Consider the following 10694-nt stretch of genomic DNA (forward strand, 5'->3'; position numbering starts at 1 on the left):
GGACTAAAATCTAAGTATTTCCCCCGAACCATTGTAAGATAATTCTTTGGATTCGGGTTCACACTTTGATCATGGTTCCTAGTGATCCATGCATTGGCATAGAACTCTTGAACCATTAAGATTCCGACTTGTTGAATGGGGTTGGTCAGAACTTCCCAGCCTCTTCTTTGGATCTCATGTCAGATCTCCGGGTACTCATTTTTCTTGAGTTTGAAAGGGACCTCGGGGATCACCTTCTTTTTGGCCACAACTTCGTAGAAGTGGTCTTGATGGGCTTTGGAGATGAATCTCTCCATCTCCTATGACTCGGAGGTGGAAGCTTTTGTCTTCCCTTTCCCTTTTCTAGAGGTTTCTCCAGCCTTAGGTGCCATCAATGGTTATGGAAAAACAAAAAGCTATGCTTTTACCACACCAAACTTAGAATATTGCTCGCCCTCGAGCAAGAGAAAAAAGAAGAAGAAGAAGAAGAAGAAGAAGAAGAAGAAGAAGAAGAAGTAAATATGGAGGAAAAGGAGAAGTGTGTGGTTTCGGCCAAGGTGAAGAAGAGAGGGTTGTGGTGTGTGAAAATGAAGAAGGATAGAGGGCTTTATATAGTGAAGGGAGAGGGAGTAGGTTCGGCTATTTAGGGTGGGTTTAGGTGGAAAAGAGATTTTGAATTTTGAAGGTAGGTGGGGTTTATGGGGAAGAGTGGATGAATGTGAGTGGTGAAGAGGTGATAGGGAAGAGAGATTGAGGTGATTGTTGAAGAGTTTTGGGGAAGAGTATTATTGGATTGTGTGAAGAGGAGAGAAGGTGAGTTGAGGTAGGTGGGGATCCTGTGGGGTCCACAGATCCTGAGATGATCCTGTGGGGTCCACAGATCCTGAGGTGTCAAGGATTTACATCCCTGCACCAATGAGGCGTGTAAAATGCCCTCTGCATGCAATCCTAGCATTCAACGCCAGATTGATGCTTGTTTCTGGCGTTAAACGCCAGCTTCATGCTTGTTTTGGGCGTTCAATGCCCATTTGCAGCATGTTTCTGGCGTTGAACGCCAGTTCCATGCTTGTTTCTGGTGTTCAGCGCCAGCTTTCCTTAGGGTGTATTCCTGGCATTTAAATGCCAGGATGCTGCTTGTATCTGGCGCTCAACGCTAGATCCATGCTCTGTTCTGGTATTGAACGCCAGCCAGATGCTCCTTACTGGCGTTTAAACGCCAATAAGCTCTTCCTCTAGGGTGTGCTTTTTTTCTGCTATTTTTTTATTCTGTTTTTAATTTTAGTATTTATTTTGTGACTCCACATGATCATGAACCTAATAAAACATAAAAGAACAATAAAAGAAAAATAAAATTAGATAAATAAAAATTGGGTTGCCTCCCAATAAGCGCTCATTTAATGTCACTAGCTTGACAATGGGCTCTCATGGAGCCTCATAGGTGATCAGGTCAATTTTGTAGATTTCCAACACCAAACTTAGAGTTTGGATGTGGATATTCAACACCAAACTTAGAGTTTGGCTGTGGCCTCCCAACACCAAACTTAGAGTTTGATTGTGGGGGCTCTGTTTGACTCTGTACTTAGAGAAGCTTTTCATGCTTCCTCTCCATTGTTAAAGAAGAACACCCTTGGGTCTTAAACACAAGGTAGTTCCCATTTAATTGAAGGACTAATTCTCCTCTGTTAACATCTATCACAGCTCCTGCTGTGGCTAGGAAAGGTCTTCCAAGGATGATGCATTCATCCTCCTCCTTCCTAGTGTCTAAGATTATGAAATCAGCAGGGATGTAAAGGCCTTCAACCTATACCAACACGTCCTCTACCAATCCATAAGCTTGTATTACTGACTTGTCTGCCATTTGCAATGAGAATATGGCAGGCTGTACCTCAATGATCCCCAGCTTCTCCATTACAGAGAGTGGCATAAGATTTATGCCTAACCCTAGGTCACACAGAGCCTTTTCAAAGGTCATGGTGCCTATGGTACAGGGTATTAAGAATTTGCCAGGACCTTGTCTCTTTTGAGGTAAAGTTTGCTGAACCCATGTATCTAGTTTATTAATGAGCAAGGGAGGTTCACCTTCCCAAGTCTCATTATCAAATAATTTGGCATTCAGCTTCATGATGGCTCCTAGATATTGAGCAACTTGCTCTCTAGTTACATCTTCATCCTCTTCAGAGGAAGAATAGTTTTCAGAGCTCATGAATGGCAGAAGGAGGTTTAATGAAATCTCTATGGTCTCTATATGAGCCTCAGATTCCTTTAGGTCCTCAATAGGGAACTCCTTCTTGCTTGAGAGACGTCCCATGAGGTCTTCCTCATTGGGATTCATGTCCTCTCCTTCCTCCCTAGGTTCGGCCATGTTGATTATGTCAATGGCCTTGCACTCTCTTTTTGGATTCTCTTCAGTATTGCTTGGGAGAGTACTAGGAAGAGTTATTCTCTTCAGTGTTGCTTGGGAGAGTACTAGGAGGAGTTTCAGTGATTTTCTTACTTAGCTGGCCCACTTGTGCCTCCAAATTTCTTATGGAGGACCTTGTTTCACTCATGAAACTTAAAGTGGCCTTAGACAGATCAGAGACTAAGTTTGCTAAATTAGAGGTGCTCTACTCAGAATTCTCTGTCTGTTGCTGAGAAGATGATGGATAAGGCTTGCTATTGCTGAGCCTATTTCTTCCACCATTATTAAAGCCTTGTTGAGGCTTTTGTTGATCCTTCCATGAGAAATTTGGATGATTTCTCCATGAAGAATTATAGGTGTTTCCATAAGGTTCACCCATGTAATTTACCTCTGCCATTGCAGGGTTCTCAGGATCATAAGCTTCTTCTTCAGAAGAGGCCTCTTTAGTATTGTTGGATGCATTTTGCCATCCATTCAGACTTTGAGAAATCATGTTGACTTGCTGAGTCAACATTTTGTTCTGAGCCAATATGGCATTCATAGCATCAATTTCAAGAACTCCCTTCCTCTTAGGCATCCCATTATTCACGGAATTCCTCTCAGAAGTGTACATGAACTGGTTATTTGCAACCATGTCAATAAGTTCTTGAGCTTCTGCAGGTGTTTTTTTTAGGTGAATGGATCTACATGCAGAATGGTCCAATGACATCTTGGAGAACTCAGATAGACCATAATAGAATATATCCAGAATGGTCCACTCTAAAATCATGTTAAAAGGACACCTTTTGGTCATCTGTTTGTATCTTTCCCAAGCTTCATAGAAGGATTCGCCATCTTTTTGTTTGAAAGTCTGAACATCCACTCTAAGCTTGCTCAGCTTTTGAGGAGGAAAGAACTTAGCCAAGAAGGTCGCGACCAGCTTATCCCAAGAATCCAGGCTATCTTTAGGTTGTGAGTCCAACCATGTTCTAGCTTTGTCTCTTACAGCAAAAGGGAAAAGCATGAGCCTATAGACTTCAGGATCTACTCCATTAGTCTTAACAGTCTCACAGATCTGCAAGAACTCAGTTAAAAACTGGTAGGGATCTTTTGATAGAAGTCCATGGAACTTGCAGTTCTGTTGCAGTAGAGCAACTAGTTGAGGTTTCAGCTCAAAATTATTTGCTCCAATGGTAGGGATTGAGATGCTTCTTCCATCAAACTTGGAAGTAGGTGTAGTGTAATCACCAAGCATCCTCCTTGCATTATTATTTTCAGCTGCCATCTCCTCTTCTTTTTCGAAAGTTTCTGTAAGGTTGTCTCTGGATTGTTGTAATTTAGCTTCTCTTAGTTTCCTCTTCAGAGTCCTTTCAGGTTCAGCATCTGCTTCAACAAGAATGTTCTTGTCCTTGCTCCTGCTCATATGAAAAAGAAGGGAACAGAAAATAATAATAGGGATCCTCTTTACCACAGTAGAGAGATTCCTTTATGTTAGTAGACAAAAAAGGGAATGTAAGAAGGAAAAGGTAAGAATCCAAACACAAGGGTAAAGATAGGTTCAGATTCTTGAGATGAAGAGAAGTGTTAGTAAATAAATAGATAAGTAGAATAGGATGAGAGAAGGAGAAATTTGAAAATAAATTTTGAAAAAGAGTTAGTGATTTTTCGAAAATTAAGAGAAGAAATAAAATTAAAATTAAAATTTGAAACAATTAATTAATTAAAACGAATTTTAAAAAAGGAGGGAGAAATTTTTGAAAATTAGAGAAAGGAAAGTAGTTAGGTGGTTTTGAAAAAGATAAGAAACAAACAAAAAGTCAATTAGTTAGTTGAAAAAGATTTGAAAATCAATTTTGAGAAGATAAGAAGTTAGAAAAGATATTTTGAAATCAAAAAATTTTTTTGATAAGATACTATTTGAAAAGATATGATTAAAAAGATATAGTTGAAAAAGAATTAAATTTTAAAATTGAAAATTAATTACTTGACTAACAAGAAACTAAAAGATATGATTCTAGAATTTAAAGATTGAACCTTTCTTAACAAGAAAGTAACAAACTTCAAATTTTTGAATCAATCACATTAATTGTTAGTAGAGTTTCGAAAATTATGAGATAAAATTAAGAAAAATATTTTGAAAATTAATTTTTAAAATTTTCAAAAAAATAGTAAAAAAAATGAAAAAGATTTTTTTTTGAAAAAGTTTTGAAAAGATAAGATTTTTAAAATTGAAATTTTGACTTGACTAACAAGAAATAACTAATTTTAAAATTTTTTTACTAAGTTCAACCCAAAATTTCAAAATTATGAGTAAAACAAGGAAAAGATATTTTTTATTTTTGAATTTTTAATGATGAGAGAGAAAAACATAAAAAATGACTCACAACATGAAAATTATGAATCAAAACACATGATGCATGCAAGAAACTATGAATGTCAAGATGAACACCAAGAACACTTTGAAGATCAAGATGAACATCAAGACTTATTTTTGAAAATATTTCAAGAAAAGAAAAACATGCAAGACACCAAACTTAGATATTTCAATCCTTAGACACTATGAATGCAAAAATGCATATGAAAAACAACAACAAACACAAAACAAGAAAATTTAAAGATCAAACAAGAAGACTTACCAAGAACAACTTGAAGATCATGAAGAACACTATGAATGCATGAATTTTCAAAAAATGCAAGAACAAGATGAATATTCAATTGACACCAAACTTAAAACATGACACAAGACTCAAACAAGAAACACAAAATATTTTTTATTTTTATGATTTTATTAATTTTTTGGATTTTTGTAATAAATTTTTCGAAAACATATTTTGGAAAAAGGAAGTAATGAATCCAAAGTCCTGAATCAAAATTTCAGGAATCATGTAATGTTAGTCAAAAGCTCCGGTCCAGGAATTAGACATGGCTTTACAGCCAACCAAGCTTCAACATGTTACATGAAACTCTAGAATTCATTCTTAAAAATTCTAAAAATTTTCGAAAACAGGTGATAAATTTTTGAAAGACTTTTGAAAAACTTTTGAAAATAAAATAAAAAGAAAATTACCTAATCTGAGTAACAAGATGAACCGTCAGTTGTCTAAACTCGAACAACCTCCGGCAACGGCGCCAAAAACTTGGTAGGCAAAATTGTGATTCCGGATAATGGCATTCATGTTCGTTCTCTCCCTCGTAATGGCGCCAAAAAATTGGTGCATGATACCATGGTCCAAACATAACTTCACAACTTCGCACAACTAACCAGCAAGTGCACTGGGTCGTCCAAGTAATAAATATTACGTGGGTAAGGGTCGATCCCACGGAGATTGTTGGTATGAAGCAAGCTATGGTCATCTTGTAAATCTCAGTTAGGCGGATAATAATTGGTTATGGAGTTTTCGAATAATAATAATAAATAAACATAAAATAAAGATAGAAATACTTATGTAAATCATTGGTGGGAATTTCAGATAGGCGTATGAAGATGTTGTGCTCCTTTTGAATCTCTGCTTTTCTACTGCCTTCATCTAATCCTTCTTACTCCTTTCCATGGCAAGCTGTATGTAGGGCATCACCGTTGTCAATGGCTACATCCCATCCTCTCAGTGAAAAAGGTCCAAATGCTCTGTCACAGCACGGCTAATCATCTGTCGATTCTCGATCATGTCGGAATAGAATCCCTTGATTCTTTTGCGTTTGTCATCACGCCCAACAATCGCGAGTTTGAAGCTCGTCACAGTCATTCAATCCCTGAATCCTACTCGGAATACCACAAACAAGGTTTAGACTTTCCGGATTCTCATTAATGCCGCCATCAATTCTAGCTTATACCACGAAGACTCTGATTAAGGAATCCAAGAGATATGCGCTCGGTCTAAGGTAGAACGGAGGTGGTTGTCAGTCACGCGTTCATATGTGAGAACGATGATGAGTGTCACGAATCATCACATTCATCATGGTGAAGTGCAACGAATATGTTAGAACAGGAATAAACTGAATTGAATAGAAAATAGTAGTAATTTCATTAAAACTTGAGGTACAGCAAAGCTCCACACCCTTAATCTATGGTGTGTAGAAACTCCACCGTTGAAAATACATAAGTGATGAAGGTCCAGGCATGGCCGAATGGCTAGCCCCCAAAACGTGATCACAGGATCAAAAATACAATCCAGGATGTCTAATACAATAATAAAATGTCTTATTTATACTAGACTAGCTACTAGGGTTTACAGAAGTAAGTAATTGATGCAGAAATCTACTTCCGGGGCCCACTTGGTGTGTGCTTGGGCTGAGCTTGAGCTTTACACGTGCAGAGACTTCTTTTGGAGTTGAACGCCAAGTTGTAACGTGTTTTTGGCGTTCAACTCTAGTTCGTGACGTGTTTCTGGCATTTGACTCCAGAATGCAGCATGGAATTGGCGTTGAGTGCCAGTTTACGTCATCTAATCTCGAATAAAGTATGGACTACCATATATTGCTGGAAAGCTCTGGATGTCTACTTTCTAACTCCGTTGAGAGCGCGCCATTTGGAGTTCTATAGATCCAGAAAATTCATTTCGAGTGCAGGGAGGTCAGAATCCAATGGCATCAGCAGTCCTTTGTCAGTCTTCTTATCAGAGTTTTGCTCAGGTCCCTCAATTTCAGCCAGAAAATACCTGAAATCACAGAAAAACACACAAACTCATAGTAAAATCCAGAAATGTGAATTTTACATAAAAACTAATGAAAACAGCCCTAAAAGTAGCTAGATCCTACTAAAAATTACCTAAAAACAATGCCAAAAAGCGTATAAATTATCCGCTTATCAGTGTGTGGTACTAAGTATAGATATTTTGTGTTTCTTAAAATTTTAGGATTAGGATTAACATTTTGGCAATTGGGTTAAGTATTTAGGCCTAACAAACAAGTTTTTTTTGTTTATAAGAATTTTTTTAATATATTTTGTTTATATAATAAATTGTACTTAACTTTAAGGTAATAATATAATACATTTAATTTAAATTAAATATATATTAAAAATAAAAGATATAAGATACAGTAACTTTTAAATAAAATATTTACAAATTAAGGTATATCTAAATTTATAACTTTTTTTGTTTGATTATAATTTAATTATTTCAATTGAATCATAATTAAATTTTAACCTAATAAACTAATAGTTAGAATGGTTTAAGGACAAGTTTAATTTTCAGAACCTTATATTCACACTTATTATTACTCAAAAGAAAAAGACTATAGTAGATGAAAAGATAAAAATAAAATATAACACTCTTGATATTTGGTTCTTTTCTTTCATATTTAACTTTTGCACTATATTTACATGAAATTATAAAATTTTAGTTGGTTTTGTATTTTTAATTTGCATAATTTTTAATTTTATATTAACATATATTTATGTTTAATGCATGTATTTATAAATTTTATATATTAATTTATTATAATTTGATTATTTCAGTTGAATGATAATTAAATTTTTAAACTAATAAACTAATAGTTAAAATAGTTTAAAGAAAAGTTCGATTTTCAGAACCTTATATTCACACTTATTATTAGAAAAAAAAAGGACTATATATAGTAGATGAAAATATAAAATAAAATAAAAATTCATAAAGTTTTAGAGGAATAAGACAAGTAATTGCTTGAAAATTTTTCAATGAAAAGTTCCAATCGGATAAAAAGTAGCATGTAAGTCGATGAAAAAATTGTGATAGACTTACAGGGTTTTAAGAAAATAAAATATGAAGTAAGTTTCCGAGGAATCTTAAACTTACAGTTTTCTAGAAAATTACAATATTGAATACAATTCACTATTTTTCGAGCAAAGTACGTAAATAAATAAATTGATCAAATTCTTTATCCAAATACACAAAATTGATATTTCTTATTTGATTGTATAATTCAACACTTTTATGTAAACCGTGAAAAGCTACCACAGTTTACAATTTTAACATAAACCGTGGCAACCTGCTACGGTTTATGAATTGTGTGATTTGTGTGTAAACCGTGATAAGCTATCACGGTTTATGAAGGGAGAATGTTTAACATAAACCGTGGCAAACTCCCACAGTTTATGAAGGAAAAAATTTGATAGTAAACCCTTGTAGGTTACAATGGTTTAGGAACACTAAAATTCTATATATATGTGGCTGACATTCTACTTGCACAAGAGATCATTCTCACAATGGCAAGTGAGGAGGAGAGTGTTCTTGCTTTAGTGCATTGCTCTGGGAAAATTAAAAAAAGCAAAAGCCATGGTGTGAAGTTCACAGACAAAGAACCATTGAGTGTGTTCATCAGTTCGTCAAGCACTTTGTCAGATCTAAAGAACAACATCTTGCAGAAGCTTGGCGTCTTTGGTACGAAGTGGGTGAAGAAGCTATTCTACAAGATTCCCATCGCAGTTGTCTCGACGAGTGTTCAGTATTATACCTTTGTGCTAGCGGCTGATGAAGATATTAGGGTTCTGTTCCATTGTGTTAGGAGTTTTTCAGAGATCCGAATTCATGAGTTGTTTGCGAAGTTGAAGGTTGGTGTCGATAGTTCTGGGGCATCAGCTCCATTTCAGAGCTCAACTGCCGCAGAAGTTGTGTCTAGTTCGATGCCTGCGGTCAGACCGTATCTTCCGCCGGTGGGTTCCCCTACGTTCGCAGCTGATTTAGAGCGAACGGTGGTTGTTGGTTCTGTACAGTTGGAGAATGAAGGAATATTTAAGCAGCCTGATGTCGTTGGCACCGATGGTGGCCAGTTACCTTATATGGAAGGCTTTGGTGAACCTGATAGAGTAGAGAATGCAATATGTGACGATGACTCTGACCAGGAGCCTGTCGATATCATCGGGGACAGCGACGATGACACAGGTGCCAATCCACATGCGCAGCATGGGCCTTCAAGTTCTGCTTCTCAACAGTACCCTCCAAACTTCTCCACACTAAACTTGGAGGTTCTTGGTCAACAGGAGGACGGTGGTAACACGGTCGGGGGCTCTTCTACAGAATTTTAGATTGGGCAATCTTTCCAGAATAAAGATGAGGCTGTGCTGAGTGTGAAGGACTATAGCATCCGGCGAGGTGTTGAGTACAGAGTCATCGAATCAGATCATCTAAAGTATCATGGAAAATGCAAGCAATTTGGCAAGGGTTGTACTTGGTTGATTCGCGTTGCGCTACATGCACGAAAGGGCACTTGGGAGGTTAGGAGGTACAACGGGCCACACACATGCTTGGCAACCTCTATTTCCAGTGATCACCGTCAGCTGGATTACCACGTTATCTGTGCGAGGATTCTTCCGTTGGTTAGGGCAGATGCTGCAGTTACGATAAAGGTACTGCAACAAGCTACAAAAGCCGATTATGGTTTCAGGCCTAGTTACAGGAAGGTTTGGATGGAGAAGCAGAAGGCAGTGGCACAAATATATGGAGATTGGGAAGAGTCGTACGCGGAGTTGCCACGTTGGATGCTAGGAGTACAGTCAACAATGGCCGGAACAATAACCGTGTTGAAGACCTCTCCTGTTCGGCTTCGTGGTGAGGTTGATGAGTCGACGGTGTACTTTCACCAATTATTTTGGACATTCCCACCCTATATCGAGGCATTCCGTCATTGCAAGCCCCTCGTCAGTATTGACGGTACCCACTTGTATGGCAAGTATGCAGAGACACTGCTGTTGGCGATTGCGCAGGATGGGAACTCCAACATCCTCCCCATTGCATTCGCCCTTGTGGAAAGAGAAAATGCAGAGTCGTGGTCATTCTTCTTGTCCAACCTACGAGAGCATGTGACTCCTCAGGAGGGTATCCTTGTAATCTCTGATAGGCATAACGGGATCAAGGCAGCGCTTGAGACACCTGAGACTGGGTGGCTGCCGCCTCGTGCTTTCTGAGCGTACTGTATTCGGCATGTGGCAGCGAATTTTGCCCTAACTTTCAAAGGTAAAGATTCAAGGAGGATGTTAGTGAATGCTGCCTACGTAAAGACTGAAGCAGAGTTTTATTACTGGTTTGACATCATGCGGACTGAGAATCCAGCAATGTGTGAATGAGCCAATCGGATGGAGTACGAGAAATGGACCCAACATGAGGATAGTGGTAGACGGTTCGGGCACATGACAACCAACATCAGTGAATGTGTGAACTCGGTGCTAAAGGGAACTCGAAACCTCCCGGTCACATCGTTGGTTCAGTCAACTTACGGGAGGCTTGCTCAGCTTTTTGTGGTACGGGGACAAACAGCAAAGGCACAACTCGGATCTGGTAATGAATTTTGCCAGGCATTGGCCAAGGCAATTGATCAGAATCTAAGAGACTCAAGGTGCTTCACTGTCACGTTATACGACAGG

General features: G+C 37.8%; 1 protein-coding gene and 1 non-coding gene across 2 annotated transcripts; both read left to right on the plus strand.

The window, feature by feature from the left end:
• Positions 1-3142: 3142 nt before the first annotated feature.
• Positions 3143-3251, plus strand: LOC127746228 (small nucleolar RNA R71). Its single transcript, XR_008007848.1, has one exon. It is a non-coding gene; the product is annotated as a small nucleolar RNA R71 (small nucleolar RNA).
• Positions 3252-8540: 5289 nt separating this feature from the next.
• LOC107479162 (uncharacterized) lies at positions 8541-10238 on the plus strand. Its single transcript, XM_016099312.1, has 2 exons — positions 8541-9332; positions 9378-10238. The coding sequence occupies exons 1-2, from the start codon at positions 8541-8543 to the stop codon at positions 10236-10238; spliced, it is 1653 nt and encodes a 550-aa protein (XP_015954798.1).
• The last annotated feature ends 456 nt before the right edge of the window (positions 10239-10694 follow it).

Source organism: Arachis duranensis, chromosome 3, assembly GCF_000817695.3.
Source record: "Arachis duranensis cultivar V14167 chromosome 3, aradu.V14167.gnm2.J7QH, whole genome shotgun sequence".
In the NCBI taxonomy this organism is placed as follows: Eukaryota; Viridiplantae; Streptophyta; class Magnoliopsida; order Fabales; family Fabaceae; genus Arachis; species Arachis duranensis.

What these genes read in the sequence shown, in the direction of transcription:
- LOC107479162 (XM_016099312.1), top strand. Translation starts at nt 8,541, where the DNA reads ATGGCAAGTGAGGAGGAGAGTGTTCTTGCTTTAGTGCATTGCTCTGGG. An exon ending in AGGAGGACGGTGGTAACACG is followed by an intron (nt 9,333 to 9,377) that starts GTCGGGGGCTCT and finishes CAATCTTTCCAG; the next exon opens with AATAAAGATGAGGCTGTGCT.